The 27,020-nt window shown below is 40.2% G+C and overlaps 2 protein-coding genes and 1 long non-coding RNA gene across 7 annotated transcripts in view; 1 reads left to right on the forward strand and 2 right to left on the reverse strand.

Moving 5' to 3' along the window:
• Positions 1 to 1,748: 1,748 nt before the first annotated feature.
• On the reverse strand, positions 1,749 to 12,868 carry LOC309876509. Its single transcript, XR_014317185.1, has 4 exons — positions 12,725 to 12,868; positions 7,059 to 7,139; positions 3,725 to 3,871; positions 1,749 to 2,765 (listed from the first exon to the last, which is right to left on the reverse strand). It is a non-coding gene; the product is annotated as an uncharacterized lncRNA (long non-coding RNA).
• Positions 12,869 to 21,862: 8,994 nt separating this feature from the next.
• Positions 21,863 to 27,003, reverse strand: LOC309880721 (C-type lectin domain family 2 member L-like). 3 transcript variants are annotated; one of them, XM_082765931.1, is made up of 5 exons: positions 26,694 to 27,003; positions 26,259 to 26,348; positions 25,292 to 25,455; positions 24,908 to 25,011; positions 21,863 to 24,195 (listed from the first exon to the last, which is right to left on the reverse strand). In XM_082765931.1, exons 1-5 carry the CDS (start codon positions 26,992 to 26,994, stop codon positions 24,063 to 24,065), a joined length of 792 nt encoding a protein of 263 aa, XP_082622057.1. In that variant the 5' UTR covers positions 26,995 to 27,003; the 3' UTR covers positions 21,863 to 24,062. The 3 variants fall into 3 exon arrangements, with proteins under 3 accessions (XP_082622057.1, XP_082622056.1, XP_082622058.1); XM_082765930.1 differs by having other exon boundaries at positions 26,682 to 27,003; XM_082765932.1 differs by lacking the exon at positions 26,694 to 27,003 and adding an exon at positions 26,488 to 26,506 and having other exon boundaries at positions 21,864 to 24,195.
• LOC309880696 (killer cell lectin-like receptor subfamily F member 1) overlaps positions 26,718 to 27,020 on the forward strand; it is a 30,910-nt gene continuing 30,607 nt past the window's right edge. The window contains exon 1 of one of the 3 annotated variants that reach the window (XM_082765889.1): positions 26,718 to 26,854. The gene's annotated coding sequence lies outside the window, so the exon portion shown is untranslated. Of the gene's footprint in view, positions 26,855 to 26,876; positions 27,008 to 27,020 lie in introns of those variants that run through there. The other 2 variants (XM_082765888.1, XM_082765887.1) reach the window with 2 other exon arrangements.

The raw sequence follows: 27,020 nt of genomic DNA on the forward strand, positions 1-27,020 counted from the left end.
AGGGGTGGTGCTTATCAGCAAGGGTTGACTGGAATGGGTGAAAAGCCAGAAAAATAGGCCAAGCCAGAACAGCAGGAATGAATGTCACGCGTAGCTCCAGGATGTGCCTGAAGCCAGAGGGAGAAAGAATGCAATAAAAGGAATCACATAAGCTCCAGGGAAAAGGAAAGGGACCAAAAACAAAGGAGAAAGACAGCTCCCTTGAGCCAGATTTACAGTCAGATGTAATTTTTAGATGTCATGCGTAAGACATGTAATATTATACATATAATCAGTGACCAGGCAGCCTTGTTTTAACAGTTCAGTGACAGATAGTCCATTTCCCCCTCAAGTTGTATCTAACAAGGATTTTGCCTTCATGTTTGAGAGCTGGTGTGTGTGAGCATGAAACAAATGCAAGGAGAATGGTACTTCCTTTCTCACCCATATACATATCCTTAGTATTGTAAGGATGAGAAACCATTGCAAGCTGTCCCTGAGAGCAACCAGGCAGATGAGGTTCAGAAGAGTGATCAGCTGGCATGGCTCCAACAGGCAATAAGTAACTAGAGCTCATCAGGGAACCACAAGAACCTGCTACACACCTGCCCAGCCATCATCTGTATATTTCTGTCTGCCAAGAGCCATCAGCAGGAGCACACTTCATATCAACATTTCAAAAATATTAAATAGACCTTAAACATTGAGAAACTCCCCCAAACTCAGTGAACACAATTATAGACTCTGCCTTGTGAGAATGAAAATCAGGCTGAAGTTTCTTAAAATTGCCTTGAACACTATAGTGGGCTCATTGTCAAACCCACAAAAACGCAAAGTGTGCCAAATTCTTAGTAAACAGCCAAAACAGTCACTTCAATTTTTAGAAGTTAACAACTTCTCATTTTAATCAAAGTAACTTCCCTCCTTCAGCTACCAAGCAGCATACAGAGCAGTACATGCATGCTTCTTACTCAGTTGTCTATGCTGTATATGTGGTTACCTTCCGGATGGTAGGACATGCCACTTATATTCCCAGAGATCTGCTTGTACCAGCTGAAGACCTGGTTATCTGAATGAGTCCCTGTTGGTCTTATAATCAGTGACAGTTTCTAATTGGTTCTGAAGTGCATTTCCCTTTGCTGTGTTTGCATATGCAGCATCTGGGTGGATGTGCGCTTAGTTCCTTGTGAAGCTGGCTCATTCTGAAATGATGACCTTCTCCGTGGTAGAGCTTGTATTGCCAGGAACTATGACTCCTGCTGCTGTGTATCTGCAATTATTGAACAAGTTTTATATATGCAAAACTACATTACTTTAGCTTCAAAGACTGGAATTTTTCTTGCTTCTAAAGAAAGCTGGAGCTAATTTATTTAGGTTGACAATTTAATTTGGTTGCAGGGTTTATTTGACAGTCTTATGTGAACCTTCAGGCTAAAATCAGATCAGTCTAGTGAAGGACAATAAAATGCAGTTCCATTTCAGGTCCAAATGTCTCCTGCCACCTCTTCTTTTATTATCTCTGTTTTTTAAAGTTTTCTTCCTCCACTAGTATTTAAAGACCTGGATTTATCCCACAGCCTGGCAAGCAAAATGATCTTAAGAAAAACATAACCATTTTCTTCTACTATTCACTTGATGCTCTTCTGTCTTTAGAAAGTACTTATTAGATCAGCACCCCGCTTCCTGACAACAGCTCAGAAGTGTTATAATCATACCATTAATAAATGTATGACTAACATAAGAACAAATGCTGGCATGCCAAGTGCTTTACTAAATCTTTATTGATTTCTGGTAAATATATTATAAAAATGTGGTGCCTTATTAACAGCAACAACATGGCCTCAGTACAGATAAGCTTAGACACAGGGAACAATTTACAAGTATTTGATACACTATATAGTCCCTCCTACTCAGGGATTGCAAATCATTACTATCAGCCTGTTCAGAGGAATTATAACATAGCCAATGAAAATTCAAAATAATGTAAAAACAGACACCTAAATAATAATTACAAACAAACATTTAAACCTGAAGTGGTTTAGTTCCATTGGAGGGTTCTGCTTTAACTGAAGCTACAGCATTTGGGGAAAAAAAAAAATCAAAACAAAACAAAAATGAACTGCTTCTCCAAGACAGAAACAACATATTGTAAATCAATGAGATACTCCTCTGGACAAGCAGAACAGAATAATTTTACTCAAGCCAGTAGGGGAATGAGGCTGAGACTTCTCTGTTAAATATTTAAGTTCCTTGCACCTTTAATAAATCCCACCAGAAGGCTGTCAGAGGAAGAAAAATAACATGTAGGTTTAGACTTAGAAAAAAAAAAAAAAAAAAAGTTTAGTGCAACCATTCGTATTCCTTGTTTTATCCATGCATTTTTGCACTTCAGCATATAGAAATCTAAAAGTTTATCTACATGCAAATTATGGTGAGATCAAGTCAGGTGTGAAATAAAAGTGATGTTCCAAATGGGTCTACCTGGTCATTTGTGTTGTCTACAGAAGACCCAGATCCAACATTTGATGCAGCAGCTTGAGCCTGTGCCTTGTTACATGCACTGATATAACGAGATGCTTGCTGGCATTATTATATTAATAATATATAATATATTTTGTCCACATATGGAGGCGTTTAATGAAAGTCATGGAAGAAGTAACTGAAAAGTGATCAGTCTGGCAGCATGTCTTCTTTCATAGAAGTCTGTTCAGAGAAGGTAATGTAAAAATAAACAAACTTCATGTCTTGTTTTGTTGAAGAAGCAGAGCCTTCCTGTTCTGACTTACCTGGAAATAAAAAGACAATAGAATATCTTAGTGAAGTTCAACCTGCTGTGAGTGTCCTCATGAGTAAAGGGAGGGCACCTGGGCATCATGGGGATGATGGATAAATGTGCCATGCCTTGGGATGGAGGTGTGGTAGGACTAGGGAGACACAGTGAGGGGGTCATTGCTCAGTGACAGGGACACTGCTGCTGGCTCAGCTTCTGAGATGGTGACAACTGCCAAGGGGAGTGATGTGGAGGAGCGATTAAACACTTCATAGCTCTACAAGAAATGAATCTTTGTCTTAATACTGGGTCTGTTTTCCATGCAGTGTACTTTTACTAAAAGATTTCCCAAAAGATCCCCCAAAAGCTCTAACATGAGACAGGCACAGATGCTTACAATGTTTGTACCTTTCCCTCCACGTGTACCATGTCAGCCACCCTGTCCCAGAGGGGGCATTGCCTTTTCAAAGCTGCCCACAGAGGGCTGTAGGGGCACTGGATATGAATGGGAGGATTTTCTCTGGAGGGCTGTTCCCTGCCATTCCTAGTCTGAATTGGACAATTGCTCTTCTGTCTTCTTTCAAACCCCAGACTGATAAACATGGCTTGTTTGTCTCACACCACTTCACTAGATCCCTATTCATGTCCACCTGGACAGTAGTTGTGGCAATCGCCTCTAGCTGCACCAGCCATGTTTTCTTTTTTTTTTTTATTATTCTTTTTAAATTTTTTCCACTTTGTGGCCTGCTGGTAGGGTTATTTCCCTCCAGAGCTCTTGGGTATTAAAATATGCCCAGTTAAGTGCACTGTGCATCAGCAGCAAGAAGCTAGATTTTATCTAGTGTGATTGTGAGTTGATGGCTGGCTGAATGTGTGGCAGAGACTTTATCATATGGGTAGAATGCTTCCTTGCACCTCTTCTGATAAATGTGAACATATTGTATGAAAATACAAATAAGGATAAAAATGTCTTACTCTGTTTGTCAACTGGACTGCACCATCTGCCTCAGGGATTATTACATTTCACAGCTAAAACGATCACACAGATGAGCAGAATCACTGCAACAAAGTACAGGATGATGGCAATGTAACACCAGTGTTTGCTCTCATGGCAGTCCACTGCTGAAGAGAAAAGGAAGAAGGATCTCACAACAGCCAGAAGCAACTGAAGTTTTGTTTCAAGTTAAGTTTTGTTCCCAGAAAGAAAAAAATAAATAAAGTCAGTTAGCTAGCATACAAAATCACTTTGGCTAAGCCTCCAACAGGAAATGTTGGAGCATATCATCAGTCTGTGCTGCAGATGCAATACATGCAATTGAAAGTGTTGTTGTTGTTATTGTTGTTTTGTTGGTTTTGTTTGTTTGTTTGTTTGTTGTTTTTCAGGTAAATATATTTGTATTAGCTAATTCTTGTTCTAGAAAATGTTATTATTGGTTTTAGTTGTAATTTTAGTTATTAAGTGAAAAATAAAGCCTTATTTGTATATGTTTATATATGAATTCACATTTTCAGTGTCAGAAGAACCTGGTCAGTTCTAGTTTTGATCATGATAGCTCTTAAGAAGATGCCTGAAAATGTGATGTCTCACTTTCTGAAATCATGCACAGCTTTGCCAGCACTGCTTGACTTGCCATGCAGTTTATCTGCTGCTGTTGCACAGCTCTGACAGTGCTTCTTGCTCTGCAGTATATCCGGATGTTCTGTCCCGGAGTTTCCCTGGGAGAATGACTCATAATATTAGTATTAGCATGGGGTTATTATTCTGAGGTTACACAACTGAAGACCCAGAAGGAAATCATGACATTCCATTCCAGCTTTTGGAAAAAGTTTTCACAGGTAATTTGGAAATTTGCAGGCTGCTTTTTCCAGGTAGGCTCTTATAATCCTTTTTAAGCACTCCAAAGAAATACATGTTTAATTAGTTGTTAAATCCCTGCCATCCATTATTTTCTGCTACCACTGTAACCCTGTCCAGGATCTCTGTGCCTGTGTTCTTCCAATTCTTATCCCTTCCCACTTTCCAGACCAATCTGTATAATAATAATAATAATAATAATAATAATAATAATAATAATAATAATAATAATAATAATGAGAATCAGAAGAAACACCTGATTTCTGTGACTTTTAAAGAGGTTTCAGTGAAAAATGTGAAGGCACAGAGGTCACCTACAGCATTTTGCCTGGATTTTGATAGTTCTAGAACCAAATTGTGCAAACTTGGAAGTATGGGTAAACTAGGCAGAATCAGAGAAGGGGAGAAAGAAAGCAAGGACTGGCAGTCAGCAAACAGAAGATGATGATATATCAAAACCATACACTGCATCACTTACAATACTTTTAATGCTGCAATCCAATCCCAATTTCTGTGACAAAAAAAAAAAAAAAAAAAAAAAAAAAATATATATATATATATATATATATATAAAATAATAAAAAAAAATCAGAGGGAATTTAAAGTAAGCCAGTAAATTGGTTTTGCTTTTATATCAGCAGGACTGAATCTGCATTTGGTCCACTCTCTTTTCTGCATGACTGGAACCGTTAATCAGAAACACCTTCTAAAACTGTCAGTTTCTTTTTCCCTGCGGTAAGGCAAAATTAAACCAGCAATGGAAACATTTGTTCTCACTTAGCATTTTCTGCAGCTAACATTTTTTCTATAAATATCTTAATGTTCTTCTGCATTGCATGAATGCTATATTTTCTTTCCTTCTCTTATTTATTTAAACCTCATACAAATACATGTGACTTAAAACTCCTATATTATTTTGCTTTGCAAAGCCAAATTTTGTTTTAGGGCTGGTCACACTGCTTGAAAAAAAGTATTTTAATGTATCATAAAATTTTCACTTCAGAAAAGATCAGACACAAGTTATCTGAACGTATTAAATAACTGTTCAAGACCTAATTAGCTATCACTTTCTAAAAATAACTCAATTTCTCCAATTTAAATGATATTGCTGACTTGTTTATTCTCTCTAAATGCATTTGGAAATGAAAAAACATACACAGAAATTGTTGCTAATAAGAACATAGAGCTCGCCATTGCAAAATAATTTTAACCACATGATCTGAGCAACCCCTCAGGATTAAAATCATCTGCAGAAAAGACAGAAAGTAATACTGTCCCATACCCTGGAAAAGCGGGCTATTTGTCTGCTGATAGGGTGGGGAGTTGCTATGTTGCTGTGTTGTGTATCTACTTGTTAGAGGCATGGGAAGGCAATTATTCTGCTACCCATTCTGCATCAGATACTCGTCCTCCAGTGGGTCACCTTGCCTGCAAGGTACATATACATTTCCTTCTGGGATCCTCCTAGGATGAAAAAAACTGTTTCCTTCTTGGAAGAAACCTGGGCATATTTCACAGAACATTCAATGGTGCAGACATGGACAGTGCCAAACTTTAATTCCTCTCCCCAGAACTGATCTCTAGCAGAATCCCCAATGGATGTTATGGTCTATGTGAGAACCCTCATTATGTTCCCAGCAACGTGCTGAAATGTGTTCTGAGCCCTACAGTAAAACAAACAAACAAAAAACAACCTAACCCAACAAACAACAACAGCAACAAAATCAAGAGGCTCCCCCCCTCCCCCTGAAAAATAAAAATAATAATAAAAAAAAATACACCAAACCACAGGAAAAAAAAAAAAAAAAAAAAAAAACCAACAGAAAAACAAAACCAAACAAAACCAACATACTTTGGCAATGTGCAGTACAGCCTTTTAAATTCAGGCATATCCACCAACATCACAACAAAAAAGATCTCATGGGGCCTAAGGGAGAGAGGAGGCCAGGCATCCTGCTGTGCAGATGCAGCCAGTGTGCTCCAGAGCTGCTTGCAGTGAGCAGCAGGGACACACATATGTCTGCACTACCATGCCCTCAGACCACCATTTGCTCCCTGATGTGATCCACCCAGTCAAGCACTAACACAAGAAAAAGATTTGCTGAACTGAGCTGCAGAGGCACCCTAATGCAAGGGTCAGGGATGCCATAAATCCTTATAGGCTTAGCTGTGGCAGAGGGACAAGAAGCTTAGCCCAAACAAAACCTGGGATGGGAACCTGTGGCTGCACATGCTAACTTTGTAAACACTCACCGGCAGCCTCCAGGCAGGGGTAACCAGCAACAGGGAAAATCTTTGACAGTTTTTAAATTTGCCTAAGTCATACCTACCTCTCTGGAAACCTAGCACCAAGTACCTCTTCCATTACCTGTAATACATAATTAATAATAAACAGTATACAAAGAGGATACCATTTAATGAGAAAGATTTAAATTTCCTGCTGTATTGCCATACTTGTATGTGTAGACTTGGATGTACTGTTGGTGTTGTCAGATTTCCGTTTCACTTTCACCTCAGCATAGGTGATCTGATCACCTGCAAATACAAAAAAAAAAAAAAAAAAAGTGCTGCACTTAGGGGAACTGCCTGAGGCCAGATCTCACAGTTCTCATTGGATCCAGCACCCTGCAGCATTAGACCTGCTTGGAGAAAATGGTAAGAGCAAAAGCACACACTAGAGGTTATTTTCATTCTTTTTCTGTGTGTCACTGAATGAATTTGTGAAAAAGAAAGTAACAGAAGAACTATTGCAATTTATTTTCCTGTTGTACAGTTTTCCAAAAAATCTAGAAGATGTTATTCAGTTATTAAATTTCAGAAAAATTAAAAAGAAACTGAAGTCACTGTTATCACATGCTGAAGTACTCTATTATTAATTCATTTTTTTTTTCTTTTTATTCCATATGCTATCCACACATGTATACTTTCTGTCAGTCTTTAAGTAAAAGCTAATCAAAGGCAAGTTTGTTTGGTTTTGTTTGTTTGCCTTTTGGCTAAATTATTATTCTTTTCTGTATTTCTCAATAAACTTCTTCCTGGTGAATTCAGATCTTGCACATGGATATGAGGCATGCCCGTTTTCTACAGCTTCTTCTTTCACACAGAGGAGCACAGTTCCTAGGGAAACAAAGCTGTGCTGTACTGCATGTTCATAGAGACAAGCTATTTTACAGTCCCTTATGGATTAAACATAATTTCTAACAATTCATCATGTAAAATATAAGCTTATTATTTTATACTATTTTTTTTCATCCACAGATTTTTCTTCCTCAGGTTAATTCTTTCAAGTATTTAAATGAGGTTTTAATTAATTGCTGGTAGGCACCATGGCAGACAGAGCACAGATTTTTCAGTACAAACCATTAATTCAACTTTTTCTTCAAAAACATGAAAGGGAAGCCTGGCTGCAGTTAATTCTCATCCAGAATAGTCCAAAAGCAACTAAATTTCTTTTCTTTCTTTCTTTCTTTCTTTCTTTCTTTCTTTCTTTCTTTCTTTCTTTCTTTCTTTCTTTCTTTCTTTCTTTCTTTCTTTCTTTCTTTCTTTCTTTCTCTCTCTCTCTCTCTCTCTCTCTCTCTCTCTCTCTCTCTCTCTGTCTCTCTCTCTCTCTCTCTGTCTCTCTCTCTCTCTCTCTCTCTCTCTGTCTCTCTCTCTCTCTCTCTCTCTTTCTCTCTCTCTTTCTCTCTTTCTCTCTTTCTCTCTTTCTACAATAGACTTATCTGAATCTTTATTACTTTGCTAATTTATGACTATTCTCACTTGAGAAGAGAGGAGGCCCTCTCTTCTCTTACATAGGTGCCATTGGCATTTGCTTTTCTTGACTAATAGTTATTTACAAGGGAAGCTTTCCATAATTGCTGCAGAACTGGCATGGCCACTCACTTTGCAGACAGTTTCCACTTAGTTGAGACATCCCTTCCTCTTGGCTTAGAAGTCACCATTTCACAAACCAAGACAATTGAACAGGTCTTTCTATCATTGTGAATGTTTATCTTATTTGTTGTAATGAAGTTTAGAAACCACAGGGAACAACTGATTTTCCTCCATGATTTTTTTTGTTTAATCTGCTCAGCTGATCATCAGATAAAGAACTTCCCAGACTATCCTTGTTCTAAGAAATCTATTCTGAGGAATTATTTTGTAAAAAAACTCCTCCATACTTCCACTTGATCAGATTGTGTTTGCATATCAGGAAGAAGTCTTTCTTGTCCTTGTGCCTCAGAGAATGCACCCATTCCTTCTGAAAACCACTTAGCATCTCCAGACTGCTTGGAGGTATTGGCTGCACTGAAAGAACTGCCTTGAGACAGAGAACATTTGAGCAAAATAAGCCATGGCTTTTCTGTTATTGAGAGACATCTTTTCCATACATAGAAGGATTGCCTCTTGTTATGCATGGATCCTGTGGTAAATACTCCAGCATTTGCTATGGCACTGTATGACACTAGGTTTTCGAAAACGACATGGTGGAGGGAAGTCTTCCTGTTCTGTATCTGGTGGTGAGTCAGTAGCAAACCCTCAGTTGCTCTGGTAACCACTAGAACGGTTGTGACACTCATGGTAGCAAAAATTAAAAAAATGTGTTTCAAGATTTTTAAGACCAATGGGACTAATAAAATGTTGTCAGGGTGGGTTTATCCAAAGGCATGGGATTGTTTTACAAACTGCACAGTCCCTTCTTTCATTTATGGCCTCTCAGCCTCAACAGCGAAAAATACCCATCTGCTGTATTATCAAGAATGTTTGATAACCTGGGTAAATTTGCTAACAATTATGCAAGTTGGGCTGGAAAAGGACTTGGCATGATTTTTAACAGCAGACATTCATTTTCCTAAGAAAGAAGGTCATTTTCTCAGATTGCTGTGCCTTAATACCAAGAGAAAAATCATTGCTCTTCTTATCTTTGGACGCTTTGTCTACACTTGACTGTAATTATCTATGGATGCTTAAGCTGGCATCTGCATAACAGAAGAGATCTTTTCCACTATCACTGTAAAAGCAGAGCATCCTTCAGCAATTAGAAATTCAGAGACAGGTGCTAGACATTGCTCAAGGCAGTCTTGATGTCTACTTCTGCCATGTCCTCTAGCTGCATCATATTCACAGTGCTGTTAGAGAAACACCCAGAAGACATCTCACTGCCCAAAGTCTCCACAGGCCCATTGTCCCAAATAAGCAAGACTGTAAAATCAGAGTAAGAGGGAGAGGGAAAATGGAGGGTGGTGGGACATGCTCGGTAGACCCCAGCAGTTTTCTGTAGATGGGGCAGTGGAAGGAAGGAAGGAAGGAAGGAAGGAAGGAAGGAAGGAAGGAAGGAAGGAAGGAAGGAAGGAAGGAAGGAAGGAAGGAAGGAAGGAAGGAAGGAAGGAAGGAAGGAAGGAAGGAAGGAAGGAAGGAAGGAGCTTTTTGTTGTTGTTGTTGTTGTTTTGTTTTGTTTTGTTTGTTTGTTTGTTTCAACACACCCCCTTGTAGATTGCCTGCTTTGCATTTTTTGCCTTACTTCCCATGAGCTCTGTAAGTCCAATTTGCTTGCTGAAATTTATCTATTTATCTTTTTCTCAAGAGAGAAATCAAAGAGATTTTTCATTGAAGTGCAATGGGGAAGATGATCAAATTCAAATATAAGCAGGACAAAATGTAGTACGAGTCCAGCAAAGTGAAGATTAAAAGCACTTGCCAGCACATGCAAAAACTCAAGGCAGCAGTGCAGGTGATGAAGGGGCTGAGGGAAGGGAGAGGAGAAGAAGGGTGCAGACTCACAGGAGACGTGCATAGTGGCCACAGGGTAGTAGGCCAGACTTACAGTTCTGTAATCAGATAAGACAGCATGAACTGTGAAGTCTGTAAGTCAAAAAATGCTCAGAGGTAGGGCAGTATGAAACCCCTTTTCTTTGCAGGTCTAAACTATCATTCCAGTCTTGGAGGAACAACTTGGGCCTTTTCCAGGTCTTGATGTGTTAATGATCTAAAGTAAAATATGCATGGAGTAGGACAGCAGCTGCTTCCTTTGCACCTTGTCAGGCAGGTGGCTGAGAGTGAACTCAACTGCTCTGAACTCACTGTAGCATGGCAAATACCAAACTTTTGACTAAAGAAAAACAACCTTCTCAGTGTGCAAGATCTGCCTTAGGCTTATGAAAAATGTTGAATCTAAAGCATGTTAGTACCAAGTATTATCAAATACCTCTCGTATTAAATTCACCATCTTTCTCACACAAAAGCCAAAGAATCAGAACAGCTCATAGCACCTGGCAAAATGAGGACCACAGTTTCCTGCACTGGTGTTCTAATTGGTGAAAGCAATTGAGCACATGTATAGATGGAAAATGGGAAGAATGTGTAATGGGAGTATGTTATGTACATTCTCATTATAACATGAAAGAAAAATCTTAGTTAAACAGATTGGAGTTTTTTTTTTTCACTTTGTCACACTAGGACACACTAACAATAGGAGGCAAATTCAAGACTGATTTAAAGTATTTCTTAAGGGAAGATATTAGAATCAGTCTGTAGAAGTAATTGTTTTAGGAAGTTATTAAAGTAAATAATTTATTAGGAGACCAAAAGGGATGCAACATTCACAGAAGTGACAAGGATATTGGTGTTACAACAGCACAGATTTTTCAAAAATATTACGAAAGGGTAAATGTCATGCCATCATACTCTAAAGGGTAGGCAAAAACATTTTGCCTGAAATTTGATTACTTAGTTGGTCTCATAATTGGCTTTTTTTTTTTCTTTTCTTTTTTTTTCTTTTAGGTAAAAAAAATAGGTTCTGCCTGTCCAATAACCCAATACTGGCAAATTTCATAATTATTTTATTGCATTATAGGGTTCTCAGGATACATATAAAAGAGCAATTTTAAAGCATATTTTCTGAAGTATATTAAAAACTGTGTGAAAGCAGTAAAAATTACAACAATAATAAAACATTAAAATATAATAAATTTTAAAGGATAATATTAGATGATGAAACAAACAAACAAAAAGATGTAACAGACTTTTATGCTCTCAATTTTTGACACATTTTGTATAGATAGTTGTACTGGATATGTGAGTACATCTCCAATAAGTACTTACAGGGTAATTTTGCACTGGGAATTATCCTGACAGTTCAGCTCTTTTGCAGTGAACTGGTTGTGACCATATAGACTGAGACAAACTGAGTTAACATATGAAAGATGAAGATGTTGCACTGATACAGATGCTTTTAGAACCGTGTACCAAGAAGTGAATCTACAAAACTTGTTTTTATAGAATAGAAGTTGCCTTGCTAGCATATTAAGTATACATTTGCTTTTCGTACTATGATCTCTAAATATAATATTAAATAATGTGTCCATACTTAACTATCTTTTAACCAGCAAAGATCTGTTTTTTGATCAGAAATTAACAACAACAACAAAAAAGATTGATATTTTTGTTTTAAAAACATGAGCTATGTCCATTAATGGGTATCTTTGGCACTTTATTTCTTGAAAATATATTTTTAAAGTAATGTAGTTTTGTAGTAGCAGACATCAATAGGTCATACACATGACTAAATTTTGAAAATTACAGAAACTTCTATTGATTATTGACTTCTGTTTTTCTCAACATCTAACTTGCAGAAGAGAAAGACAGAGAGAGAGAAAGAAAGAATGAAACAAAAGTAAGGAAGAAAGACCTATTGTTTTACAATTTAAAATTATTTCTGGTGTCTAACAAAATTAATCAAAGTAAAATATAAAATGTAAATATACTGCGGGAGAGAAAAAGTCAGTGTCATCACTGCACTGTAACTGCCAATGAGTTTTCAATAATTTGTATTAATATCTTGAATTTCTAATTGTTAATGCATTTCAGAAACAGCACTTTTTAGCTATTCTATTGAAATCCAGAGTGGGATTTTAGAGGTCAGTCTTTACTTTTGCTAGAATTCAACTTTCCTTCTACTAATGAGAAAAAAGTTTCCAAGTGAATGGATATGTAATAGACAGATAGATACTAATATTCTTAAAAATGCTTTTAACAAGACTTCAGTCTCTTACAAATGTTTCCATTCAAAGAAAAATGAAAGATTTAAGAATGTGTCACTGAACAAAGAAAAAGTAAATAATATTAAGATGACCATTTGTTACCTGCGTCTGAATTTTGTGAAGTAAAACGCATTCTTTCCTCAGATGGTACCTCTGCATAAATCACCTCACTTGCCATTTTGAAGAAACGTCTTCAGATCTGCAATCAAAATGGACTCATTGAAGGAGTAAGTACCCTGTATGACATCCTTTCTGGCCTCCTCCCACCTATCACACCACGTTAGGTCAAAAGAAATTTTCAGATGTCTGTAAAACGGAAGGAAACTAGATACTTTTTTTTTTTTTTTTAAAAAAAAAGAAAAGAAAAAGTAAAAAAAAGTAAATGCACACCTTGCACACTGATAGTTTTCATCTGGAACATGACCTGCCAACATGAGTATGATCGTATCCTGTTCAAAGCAACTGGACACTAAAATATTTTTCAACAATAACAACAACAACAACAACAGTTTGTGACTGTCAGATCACCTCCCAGTAAAATTTGTTAATTTAGGGTTGAAATCAGAAAGCAATGATGAGGGTAGGAATAGGGGAAGTATGAAACATCACTAAAATATCTCATTTCAATACTCTTGAATTGGGGGAGGGGAGAGGGGAGGGTTGTATATTGATTTTTTTCTTCCTTATTATATAATGAAAAAAAAATAATTTTTTAAGTTGGATTTGAAACAAAGTGCTCTTATTAGGCCAATTGCTTTTTTCCTTCAGATTTTCCTCCACAGATAAATTTGTGTTTTTTTTTTTGTTTGTTTGTTTTTGTTTTGTTTTTTTTTTTTTTTTTTTTTTTTTTACTGTAACTTAGTATGTTGCCAAATTTTTTTTTATTCTTCTCCCAGAGAAATTTCTGTTCTTCAACCAGATCTAGATTACCTGCTAATATTTATAACCCAGGGGCATCATGAAACTCAAAATTAAATCCTGACTGAATCTGACCTGTGAATGTTCTCCATGTTGGTCACCAAACATTTGCATTAAAGACAGGTGGCATGCTGCTTTGTTTTCTCACTTTAGTAGAGGTGTTTGTTCAAGATGAAGTCAAGGGAGGTATCATGGCGGAAAGTCAAGAAGTTCACTATTTTGCCCTCTTGGGACCAGCCATGAAAGTAAGACTACACAGCCATACTAGAAGACTAACTGAAAACTGCCATGTTGAAACTGGAAAAAGCAATAACCATAGAGATTTCCCAGGAGGAGGGGAGGGGAGGGAAGGGAAGGGAAGGGAAGGGAAGGGAAGGGAAGGGAAGGGAAGGGAAGGGAAGGGAAGGGAAGGGAAGGGAAGGGAAGGGAAGGGAAGGGAAGGGAAGGGAAGGGAAGGGAAGGGAAGGGAAGGGAAGGGAAGCAGAAAAATATCATTTTCAAAGAAAAAAAAAAAAAAAAAGAAGAAGAAACTTGAACATCCCTAGATGAGACACATCTGTGCTAGGCTAGAATAAAATTGTGAAGCAATACTTCTACTTTTTGTTTGAAGGATCTTTAAGAAACTATTCAATACATGTGTACATTAAGCACATGTTGCTATTTACTGCCAGGGTAACATAAAGTTAAATTTATAAAGTCTTTATCAGCTGTGTGAGAGAAGGATTCGTCACCTCTGGGCTAAGCTTCCAGATAGTTCACAGCTCTACAGGCACTTCTGCACTATTCAGGAATGCTGCTCTGGATAGGCCTGGATGTACTGACGTTGTGCATTAGTTGGTGTAACTGTTTACACTCTGTGACTTGTAATCCAGAGGCTTCTCCAGCACGTACCACACTAACAACTCACCTGTGCCATGCACAGACATCGCTGTGCTGCCATGCTCCTTGTCTGGATGCAGGCACTGCACAACCCACAAATTCTGCTTAGCACTCACAGCAAGAATGTAGCATCTGTTCTTGCTCAGGCTATGCAACAGCACATCACTGCCTAGGACAGTTGTGAGATTTGGTTCATGAAATAGCAGGGTTGAAGATGAGTTTGCATTTGACCTTGTGTTGTGTTTGAACAGCCTGTAGGGAATGGGGAACTCTTTTGCAAAGGGCATCTTTTGTAGCTCTGGCCCATCACAACAGCCTAATTCATGTTTGTGTTTCAGGACAGTCTTCCACTGCAGAGAGGTGGTTTCTGGAAAGAAAGATTCAGTTGAAGATAACACTTGTTGCCTGACTTCACAGACAAGATGTTCCAAGGCAGATTCTTTACATGAGCAGAACAGCAGGGGGAAGAGATTTGTATTGGTACTTAGGCACTAAAATATGCTCTTAGTGTCAACGTTGTAAACCTAGATCGACTTTACTAGCATTCTTCTGGATTTATTTATTGTTGAGTCTAAGGCCTGTGAAGATATCTGGGAAAGGAGAAAAAAGATTCTGTACACACAGAAGCCACTGACGTTTGATCCTTGTTTTCAAGACCTTGCATTACTAGTTGCACAGAACTGGCAAAATTATTTTGTCAGTGGATTTGTGGAGTGGATGTAAAGACGTATATGTCACTAACAGGACATTTCAAGGATTTCGAAGAGGTCTTTGTATTTTAATAACACAAAATAGACACTAGATGTCTCACCTGCACCATAAAAAGTATCAAATTATACCTAAACTAAGATTTTTATATGCTCCTTCCTTCCTTCCTTCCTTCCTTCCTTCCTTCCTTCCTTCCTTCCTTCCTTCCTTCCTTCCTTCCTTCCTTCCTTCCTTCCTTCCTTCCTTCCTTCCTTCCTTCCTTCCTTCCTTTTTCTTTCTTTCTTTTTCTTTTTCTTTCTTTCTTTTTCTTTTTCTTTCTTTCTTTTTCTTTTTCTTTTTCTTTTTCTTTTTTTCTTTCTTTTTCTTTCTTTCTTTCTTTCTTTCTTTCTTTCTTTCTTTCTTTCTTTCTTTCTTTCTTTTCTTTCTTTCTCTCTCTCTCTCTCTCTCTTTCTTTCTTAAACAGAAGGGCTATAATTAGTGCACAGGAGCAGAGCAGGGACTGGACAACCTATGGAAGTCCTTTCACAGTCTCCTCATTTCATGTTTTCAAACAATTTTTTTCACTCTTTCAGATTCTACACTGTGAAGAATATATTCATATAATTTATATCCAAAACAAGGGAATGATTTATGTACATAAATATCCATGGGCATAAACTACTGTATCACTTTAAGTCTTCTTTTCAGCATAAGCTGATGAGCTGACTGGAACTGAACAGGCAAAATAACAGCCACTGACAAGGATTAAAACATAACCTCCCTTCCCTTCCCTTCCCTTCCCTTCCCTTCCCTTCCCTTCCCTTCCCTTCCCTTCCCTTCCCTTCCCTTCCCTTCCCTTCCCTTCCCTTCCCTTCCCTTCCCTTCCCTTCCCTTCCCTTCCCTTCCCTTCCCTTCCCTTCCCTTCCCTTCCCTTCCCTTCCCTTCCCTTCCCTTCCCTTCCCTTCCCTTCCCTTCCCTTCCCTTCCCTTCCCACCATCTGTGAGGTAGTAGATCCAAACTTAGCATTCCTGGGAAATAAAGCCTACATCTTCAGGGGGTGGAGGCCCTGATATTTCATAAAAAAATAGCCACCATTTCCCATAAGAATTATGTGTATTCCTATATAGGGTATAGGGAAATATTTTTATTATTACTTCTGACCAATATATCTCTTAAGACTGCATTCAGAAGCATGGAAGTATTTGTGTACATGTATATTTGATTTCACTGAAACATACAGACTAATAAAAATATGAAGAATAGCTAAACCCTTTTCTTCTCATCTGACACAGCTAAGCCATGGAAGAACATGTGGCTGGAAAATCAGACATATTAAACTGTCTGCAGTTTGACTTTTGTATCACACATACACTTACTGAAAAGGCTTAGACTAAGTATGATTCTGGACTGCAATATGCTCAGCTAAAAGTAATTATTCTTATAATAATCAGAGGCAAGGGAAGTGTTGGCATGTGGACCTTTCTTGATTTAGTACCTAACCAACTCCTGTCGATTTTTAGTAAAGCCCTGGTTTGGGAAGTATATTATGAGTGGGTTCCAGTCTGCTTGAGAGATTAGAGATGCTAAACTGCTTTTTTCTGTAATTATCAGAAAACTTCAGGCAAGACTACTTGTGTTGACATGATCTAAAATATTTGAAGATCTTTGTAAATCTCAGTAAAGCAATCTGTATGTGTCACAAAGTGTATATCTTAAAAGGTACTAACATCAAGGACATGAGACTGGGTTGCAATTAGTAATTTGCTGTCTTCTGCCAAAAACAATGCAGTATTTTATACATAATGTTTAAAAAACAAAACCAAAAACAAACAAACAAAAAAACCCAAACACTTTTATTTTAAAAGTTTTATAATGCACTAAAAATACCAGAAATGTAGAGAAACACCACTAGAAGCAATGTCTCTTCAGACAGAATACTTACACAAATTAATCTTATTTTAAATAGGCAAAGTGAAAGCTTTATTACTGTTGTGTTATTCTTAAAGCAATTTATTGCTGCTATCCTTCACCTTATTCAAAAGTGCTCTCTTATTTTGAATAAAGGTTTGAAAGAGCCTAAGTTTTGAGTTCAGATCCGTCCTTTGCTCTGCTCATTTAAACTATCATTTGCAAGGTTGGATAACTTATTTTTGATTGTATAATTTGGAACACATATTATATAAAAAATTAGATACTAAAAAAGATATGAATTATAATTGTGCAATGAATACAACCCCTAATTGTTTCAGAGGGTTCTGTCTTTTTGTTTCAATCAGCTAAATACTGAACTGTTCAAATAGCTTAGAAAGAAGCACTTAGACAAGGACAATAGGTATTCCATAAATGCCAGAAAACACTAAAAGTGAATTTGATGAGAAACACAGGTAGTCCACCTTTCTACATAATTTCATTCCTCTTCTAATGCTGGACAATACAGATATTTTCCTGTGGTATCTGGAAAAAAAAAGAGCATAGAAAGTTAAAGGCAATGAACCAACCAAGCAACCACTTTCTTTCCTCTGACTTCTTTTCTTTAAGGAGCCCAAGTCACAGAGGCCAGGCAGCTTCATCTGACTGAATTATACTTTTATTCTGCTTCAGCTGTTAAAATGGACGCAGCAAGTTTGCCCTTCTGTATTAGCTAGCCCATTATGTTACCCTCATCTCCTGATAAAGGAGACAAGGACACAGCACATGCTATGCAAACCACAGCTGGTCATCAGTGTCCAGATTTCAGACAGGCAAAAGCATACTGTGTAACTTTCTGCAGCTGCACAGGGTTAGTTGAACCATATGAAGGGACTGTCAGGATCCACGTGTATGGGTTCATGGTCAGGACAGCACAGTAATGAGACAGAAGAAAGGTTATGCTCCCTATACTAATCTGACCAACACCAGCTAGAATAGCAGAGCAGCTCTTCTACAAGTTTACCCACATAGATTAATTGCTGGATATTCAGGAGTTTTCAATTCAACCAGGGTATCCACTGCTGACAGAGTATCCACCAGCCCATGGCACCTCCAGCTTTGAATTGCCTGACATTGGCCTGAGTGGCCATAGACAGCTGGAGGGATTGTTGAGGGTCACTGGTTTCAAATGCAATGGTCCCTTCCCTTTTCACAGTGAATGATGAGTACTGGATGATACATCAGAGACTACCCAGCCTCATTACAGCCACTGCTGTTGTTTCACATGGGCACCAGTGATACAGCCAGGAGAATTCTGAGGAGTATGAAGAAGGATTACAGAGCTCTGGGAGCAGCAGTAAGGATCTCAGGAGTGCAGGTAGTTTTTTCATCAGTCCTCCTGGTCAAAGGGAAGGGGACCGAAAGAGTCAGTAGAATCTGGCAAGTCAACAGATGGTTACAGGACTGGTGCCACAGACAGAAGTATGACTACTTAGACCATGGGACTCACTCTGAGAAACCTGGTCTGCTGGGGGCTGATGGGGTCCACCTGTCAGAGAAGGGTAAGAGCATCCTCGGTCAGAGGCTTGCCAAGCTGGTGAAGATGGCTTTAAGCTAGAGTTGCCGAGGGAGGGGAACCTCAATCATCCCACTCTTCCCAGTTGATGCCAGTGTCAGTGATAGATGCCCAGAGCATGGAGAAGGGTCACAGTCAGCAGGAGAGCACCTCAAGAGCAGCACAAAGAAATTCCAGCCTCTCCAGACAGAAAGGCAGCTTCATCAGGGGCCCAACTCAAATGTCTCTATGCTAACACATGTAGCAGGGGGAATAAACAGGAAGAGTTAGAGATGTATGCACACCTGTAGGGCTATGACCTCATTGGCATTACAGAGACGTGGTGGGATGGCTTCCATGACTGGAGTGTTGGAATGGAAGGATACAGGCTCTTCAGCAAGGACAGGCAGGGGAGGTGAGGAGGGTCATTGCCCTCTACGTGAATGAGCTGACTTTAGACTTCAGGGCAGCAGGCTTTGGCGTCTTCAGGGATCTGCTTGGTAGAATACCATGGGACAAAGCCCTGGAGGGAAGAAGGGCCAAGAAAATTGGTTAATATTCAAGGATCACCTCCTCTGACTCAGGGGCGGTGCATCCCAACAGAGATGAAATTAGGCAAAAATCACAGAATCACAGAATCACAGAATTTCTAGGTTGGAAGAGACCTCAAGATCATCAAGTCCAACCTCTGACCTAACGCTAACAGTCCCCACTAAACCATATCCCTAAGCTCTACATCTAAATGTCTTTTAAAGACTTCCAGGGATGGTGACTCCACCACTTCCCTGGGCAGCCTGTTCCAATGTCTAACAACCCTTTCGGTAAAGAAGTTCTTCCTAATATCCAATGTAAACCTCCCCTGGTGCAACTTTAGCCCATTCCCCCTCGTCCTGTCACCAGGCATGTGGGAGAACAGACCAACCCCCACCTCTCCACAGCCTCCTTTAAGGTATCTGTAGAGAGCAATAAGGTCACCCCTGAGCCTCCTTTTCACCAGGCTGAATAAGCCCAGCTCCCTCAGCCACTCCTCGTAGGACTTGTTCTCCAGGCCCCTCACCAGCTTCGTCGCCCTTCTCTGGACCCGCTCAAGCACCTCGATGTCCTTCTTGTAGCGAGGGGCCCAAAACTCAACACAGTACTCGAGGTGCGGCCTCACCAGAGCTGAGTACAGGGGGACGATCACCTCCCTAGCCCTGCCGGTCACACTGTTTCTTATGCAAGCCAGGATGCTGTTGGCTTTCTTGGCCACCTGAGCACACTGCTGGCTCATATTCAGCCGACTGTCCACCATCACTCCCAGGTCCTTCTCTGCCTGGCAGCTCTCCAACCACTCATCTCCCAGCCTGTAGCTCTGCTTGGGGTTGTTGCACCCCAGGTGGAGGACCCGGCACTTGGCCTTGTTAAACTTCATGCAGTTGACCTCAGCCCATCGGTGCAGCCTATCCAGATCCTCCTGCAGAGCTTTCCTACCCTCAAGCAGATCGACATACGCGCCTAGCTTGGTGTCATCTGCAAACTTACTGAGGGTGCACTCAATGCCCTCATCCAGATCATTGATGAAGGTATTAAAGAGGACCAGCCCCAGCACTGAGCCCTGGGGAACACCACTAGTGACTGGCCTCCAACTGGACTTGACTCCATTCACCATGACAAACTCAAGCAGAAAAAGGAGGCCTACAGAGTGGAAGCAAGGACATATAGCCTGCTAAGAATACAGGGAAATTGTCTGAGCAGCCAGGGATGAGGTTAGGAAAGTTAAAGTCCTATTTGTATTAAGTTTGGTCAGGGACATCAAGGTCAATAGAAAGGCTTCTATAGGTATGTCAATTACAAAAGGAAAGACAGAAAAACTGTGGGCCCTCTCGGGAAAGAAGAGGGACACATTTTCACACAGGATATGGAGAAAGCTGAGGTATTCAATGACTTTTTTGCCTGTCTTCACCAGCAATTGAGGCCATGGAGAAATGGCCTCAAGTTGCACCGAGGGAGGTTTAGGTTGGATATTAGATACCAGTAGACTGTTGAAGTTCTCATGTCCCAAACTGACAGTGCTGCATGCTCAGAGGACTTTTTTCCTGAACTTTGTGTTCAGGAAATATCATGCTTCCTTTCCAATAGTGGGAGGGAGTTTTGCACAGAGCAAATACTCTTTCAGGGAAGGAAAAAATACATATATTAAAAGGTGAATGTGCTCTTTGACTCAAACTGGGGCTAATCTCCAAACCCCAGATTATTCCACTGAACATGAACTGAATTTGTAGGGAACACCCAGAGCAAGTTCAATAATAATTATATTAATCAGATGGTGTAGCAGTTCCATCTTATGAAGCATGACACTGTCATGCTTTCCACAAGTCCAGGTAGATGATGTGAGTTGCTCTTTCACTATCCACCAAGGCTGTAATCCCACAACAAAGGGGTGCTCTTGTTGCAGAAATGCCTTGTGCTCTTTGTTGAATTTCCCTGGGTTGTGCTTACTCACTGTGTTAGTACACCATTTCCCCATCTGCCAACCTTCTGGCCTCACCCTCAGACCCAAGAATTTTGACCCTCTTACCTCCTTTTATTTTCTGTCCTAACTTGTGTGCATTGCATTTTTCTGCTTACTGCCTTTTAAATAAACCAATACACTAACTCTGCATTATGAACAATCTGTGGCCATAACTGTAGAAAACAATTCCTGTGACTGCAGAAAGAGGAAGTTCATTTCTTATCAGAGGAAATCCTGCTAAGAAAGTGTTTCCTACTCCACCTGATTTTCATGGGGGTTTTCATATCAGTTTGTTCTTCTTAGGATTCTTTTTTTTTTTTTCAAAAAAGCAACAGCAACCAGTAGTATTACTTATAGCCAACTGCGTTACTAAAGTACCCATCCAGTCCATTTCAATTTTAACCACAGTGGATAAATAATACAGGAAAGTTACACAGCAATTGTATTTATCCAAGTATCTTTTTAACTGCCTGCTTTTGTGGGTTGTTACTCTGCTTGAAAACTTAAAATTGAATTGCATTAAGTAATTCGCCTGCTCCAATGCATTGCAAAATCACTTTTTGTATGACTCTGTTGCTATGTTCCTAGCTTGAATCAACTTTACGAGTCATTAAATACCTTCCTGGTTTACCAAGGTCCCATTTACTTCAATGGACATTACATACCAATCACATTTTGTTTTAGCTTAACACAACTGGCCACTAAGCACCACACAACCTTTTGCTCACCCTCCCCCCTCCCTCTCTGGCATGGGGGAGAGAATCAGAAAAAAAAATGAAGCCTGTGGCTTGAGATAAAGAGTTTATTAGGACAGAAAAGAAAGGATAATAATAATAATAATAATAATAATAATAATAATAATAATAATAATAATAATTATGATACTACTACTAATAATAATAATGAGTATGAAACAAGTGATGCACGATGGAATTGCTCACCACTCACTGACAGATGCCCAGCCTATCCCTGAGCAGCTGGTTCCCCCACCTCTGCCAGCCCCCCCATATTAATTGTTCAGCATGACGTCAGACGGTATGGAATACCCCTTTGGCCAGTTGGGGTCAGCTGTCCTGGGTCTGTCCCCCCCCAGCTCCTGCTGCACCCCCAGCCTGCCCGCTGGCAGGACAGAGGGAGAAGCTGAAATGTCCTTGGCTTGGTGTAAGCACTGCTCTGCAACAATTAAAACATCAGCATGATATCAACATTATTCTCATCCTAAATCCCAAACCATACCAGCTACTAGGAGGAAAATTAACTCTATCCTAGCCTAAACCAGGACAGATTTGAACACCCCATGGAAAAAGAAGAAGGAAATCAAAATACCTTATGATATCTTACATTCCAGACAGACAATTTGAAAGTTTGTAGTCAAAGAATTACTAAACTCCATAAAGAGCAGGAAGAGTCACATCACTGGGGTCACTATGAGTTGCATTTTCAGTATGACATTCATGTCTGTCCCACAGTGTTTTCAGGTGCACAAAAAAAAATCATGACTTGCAGTTCTGAAGCTTATCATCAGAGTTCTCAAAGAATATATCCATTGCAATGCCCTTCAGCAGTTTTAGCCATGAAACTGCATTCCCAAGAAATAACTTTTCTTCTTTGTAACAGACACTCTATCATCATTTTCTTGTTGGTCCTGCCAACTTTTAACCAAAACATCTTTTTGGAGTGTCACTATAGTTTACTTTATTGCTTCAAGAAGGAGGATCCAGGAAACTACAGGACAGTCAGTCTCACCTCTGTCCCTGGAAAGGTGTTGGAACAGCTTGTTCTGGATGCCATCTCCAAGCAATTGGAAGAGAAGAAGGTTATGAGGAGTAGTCAGCATGGACTCACCAGGGGGAGATCGTGTTTGACCAACCTCATTGCCTTCTGTGGTGGCATCACCAGCTGGGTAGATGAGGGGAGAGCAGTGGATGTCATCTACCTTGACTTCAGCTTTTGATACTGTCTCCCATGATATCCTGATAGCAAAGCTGAGAAAGTATGGAATAGAGGAGTGGACAGTAAGATGGGTTGAGAACTGGCTGACTGGCCAAGGGTGGTGATCGGTGGCACAGAGTCCAGCTGGAGACCTGTGACTAGCGGTGTTCCCTAGGGGTCAGTGCTGCGTCTGGTCTTGTTCAACATCTTCATCGATGACCTTGATGAGGGAATAGTGTCTGCCTCCAGCAAGTATGCTGATGACAGAAAGCTGGGAGGAGTGGCTGACATGCCAGAAGGCTGTGCTGCCATTCAGCGAGACCTGGACAGGCTGGAGAGGTGGGTAGGAAGAAACCAAATGAGGTTTAACAAGAACAAGTGTAGAGTCCTGAACCTGGGCAGGAACAACCACAGGCTGGAGGGCAACCTGCTGGAGAGGAGCTCTGAAGAGAAGGACCTGCGGGTCCTGGTGGATGACAGGTTGACCATGAGCCAGCACTGTGCCCTGCTGGCCAGCAAGGCCAATGGGATCCTGCCATGCATTAAAAGGAGCTTGGCCAGCAGGTCAAGGGAAGTGATCCTCCCCTTCTACTCTGCCCTGGTCAGGCCTCACCTGGAGTACTCCGTCCAGTTCTGGGCTCCCCGGTACAAAAAAGACAGGGATCTCCTGGAAAGAGTCCAGTGGAGGGCCACAAAGATGATACGGGGCCTGGAGCATCACCCCTATGAGGAAAGGCTGAGAGACCTGGGTCTGTTCATCCTGGAGAAAAGCAGACTGAGAGGGGATCTCATCAGTGTTTATAAATACCTTAAGTGTGGGAGACAAAAGGATTTGGCCAACCTCTCTTCAGTGATTTGTGGGGACAGAACAAGGGGCAATGGCCACAAAATCGAGCACAGGAAGTTCCGCACCAACATGCAAATTAACTTCTTCATGATGAGTGTGACGGAGCACTGGAACAGGCTGCCCAGGGAGGTTGTGGAGTCTCCTCTGGAGATATTCAAGGCCCTTCTGGAGCCTACCTCAGCAACCTGCTGAGTCTCTGTATTTGCACAGCCAGCTGTTCCTATTAAGAGATTGTCTTTGGATCAAACTGACCAAGGGTGCAAAGCCAGTTCCTCTGTGAAGAGCACTTCTTGGTAGAGACGAAGGCTGAATTTATATGGACACAATCTCCATCATCTGATATATTGACATGAAACCTAATAAGCCAAGAGAGATACAAAAATTAGAGCAGAACTTTGGCTAAAATTTACAAGACCTATTTCTTATTCTGTCTAAAATTGGCTCCTACAAACTGCAGAGAGAAACAAACAAACAAACAAAACAACAAACACACATACACACACACACAAAAAGAGAATAATTTAAAATGAATCTCTTTCTTATTGGGATGATAAGAATTCTAAATGCGTTGTCCATGGTAATGCTCTCATGAGCCTTCTATTAATGTAAGTTGCTTTGATCTCCACAGGGACATACCATGTGTGCTTGTATTTCACAATTTACAATATGATGTGGACATAAAAGGCACAGGTCACTCCCTGGCAAGACAGCTTTATTTTTTCTGACAGATATTGGCAGAATTCCCATCTGAGCATGGAGTTTGTATAGGGACAGATGTTCCCCACAGTGATACACATTTTATACACTACCCATTTCTTCGAGTGTGGGTTCAAATGCACAAGAATAAAGGAACTCTATGACAGTTCCAGCTTATTCTTTGCCCCTTCTCCATTTCGACTGGGACAAAACCAGATCAGCATTAGTACTTTTATAGTCATATGACAACCCTCATTTGAGAAAACATGTCAGTTTAGCTACAGTGGAATAGTTAATACAGAATAACTTTTCCACATGGACAAAAAAGCTATGGATTCTCCTCTTGCATAGCGTATTTGAAAGAAAGCTCACAGGTTTGTGTTAAGTGACTCTCCATTCACCCAGAAGAATTTATTTTCTGTCTTTTGTAGTCCAATCCAGAAGTCTATAGTGCGCATTCGATATACTATAAATTCCTAGGCAAAACACAGAATAAAAGAACATATGGGTGTGATTATATTTTTAAGAAATGATTATGATTTTATAGCTTTTTATAAAAAAACTGTGCATATATACACTGTGTCATAGAATGCCTGACTCAGCACTGTCTTGACTGTTATGTCACTGCAATTCCTTGAATGCCAGCTAAACTGTGTCTCTATCAAATTCCAGATATACAAGGAAACAAGTGACGGAGTTACAGAAACCGTTCCAGCAGCAGACATAACAGTAAACTCAAGCCACCAGAAACCTTACCAGATCTTGGGGGTGGTCAATTACTGCAAGGGAAGCTCCAAAGTCAGAGCAGAACTTCTGACTAGAATTCCAGTCTGCCACAGATCCTGAATGATAGTAACATTTCCTCTTGTAATATAGCCAGTCATCAGGGCATGGCTCCAGGTCTAGTAATGCAGGTGAATCTTTTGTTCAAATAAAGAGAACATGACTTGCTTAGCATTACATTTTTAAAAATAGAGTTGTATACACATTTGAAAATTCTGGACCCATGTCCTCTAACTTAAAAATCTCTGAGACTTGCACTGAATCAAGAAAGACATAGGCAAACACAATAAAATTACAGTGTTCTGTGTTAGTTCTTCCAGTTCTATCAGCTGTGGTATTTTCAGGAATGCCTGATTGGCTAGGCATGTGTCAGCAATGGAATCCTGCATGTGCAGGTGCTCCCTTGGCACTGGAGACACAATATATAAGATCAGGATAGAACAGAGAGACTGTCTCTGCAGATATGATATCTATCACGAAGCAGCCAAAATTTATACTTAAACAGGTTCTGGTTTAAGGCACTTCATCAAAAACAAAACAAAACAAAACAAAATACAAAAACCAACCAACTAAACAAAAACACCTCTCCATGCCAGAAACAAGTCAAATCAAGCATTCAAGTATTGCCTTATTAACCCTGCTTATGGCTCTAGTGCCATTCCTCAGCATTTTGCTAAGCTGCAGTCTGATAAAACTTTGCAGAATGTTAAATAATAAAGTCGGTTCAATGCCAGAGGAAACAATTATGGACAACCTAGGCAACAATTTAGTTTCTTTTTTCAGATAATCCTTCTCCTGTTCCTGCAGCCAAGGTGAGTGGGAGGAGTGAATGCCAATGGAAATGCCTCTTACCCACCAGCAATGCACAAGCAGCAAAATGAAAGGCAGAAATACTGAATCTCTCTTTCCCAGGCTAGTTTTTTTAAATAAATGCACTCACGTAAGATAACCCCTATTAAGATGAAAATCACAGCAAGACAGAAGACAATTCCAGCAACTCTTTTCCAGAAAGAAAGATGAGAACACACATCTAAGGAGAAAAAAAAATAAAAATACATAAAATAAATCAATGCATGTCAAAGACCAAGACACATGCAAAGAACTCAAGGTCATTACAATTTTCAAAGTACTAAACACCTGCAACCACCACTGGAACGACTGCATATTACCCATCTTCAGCGCCTCTAACTATAGACCGGGTTTCCAAAAGCATTAAGCCGCCAAATCCCAGAGAGATACTTTCAGATAACCATTCCCCGTGCGCTTACTCCCCATGGGAAGAGAGAGAAGAGAGGTCTCAGAAGAGAGACAGCCTGTCCCCAGACTCTGGGCACGGCTGTCACCGTCCCCTCCCCTGTCCCACCCCACGACGCTCCTCGTGTCGGCTGTCCCGTCTCCAGGCACATCTGCACACGGGTGGCCGTGGGGATGCTTCTCCCGGCACCGGGCGAGTAGGAAACGTGGACGACGAGTGTCTGGGAAGAGCCGCCGCCGGAGCCGCCGCCGCTCGTCGCCGTGCTCCAGCAGGAGACGGAGGTGAAGCAGGGGCCGGTAGCTGGAGCAGCCCCTTTCAGGTTCCGTCGCCGTGCTGGCCCTCCCTCTTCCGATGGGCTTGATCGCTTTCCCTCCTCGGCTGGGGGAGCCCCGTAGGGTCTTCTCAGCAACATTCCGAGCATTCAACTAAAGAAGGTTGGGGAAGGGC

The sequence above is a fragment of the Aythya marila genome (genome assembly GCF_965140915.1).
Source record: "Aythya marila genome assembly, chromosome: 1".
Taxonomy (NCBI): domain Eukaryota; kingdom Metazoa; phylum Chordata; class Aves; order Anseriformes; family Anatidae; genus Aythya; species Aythya marila.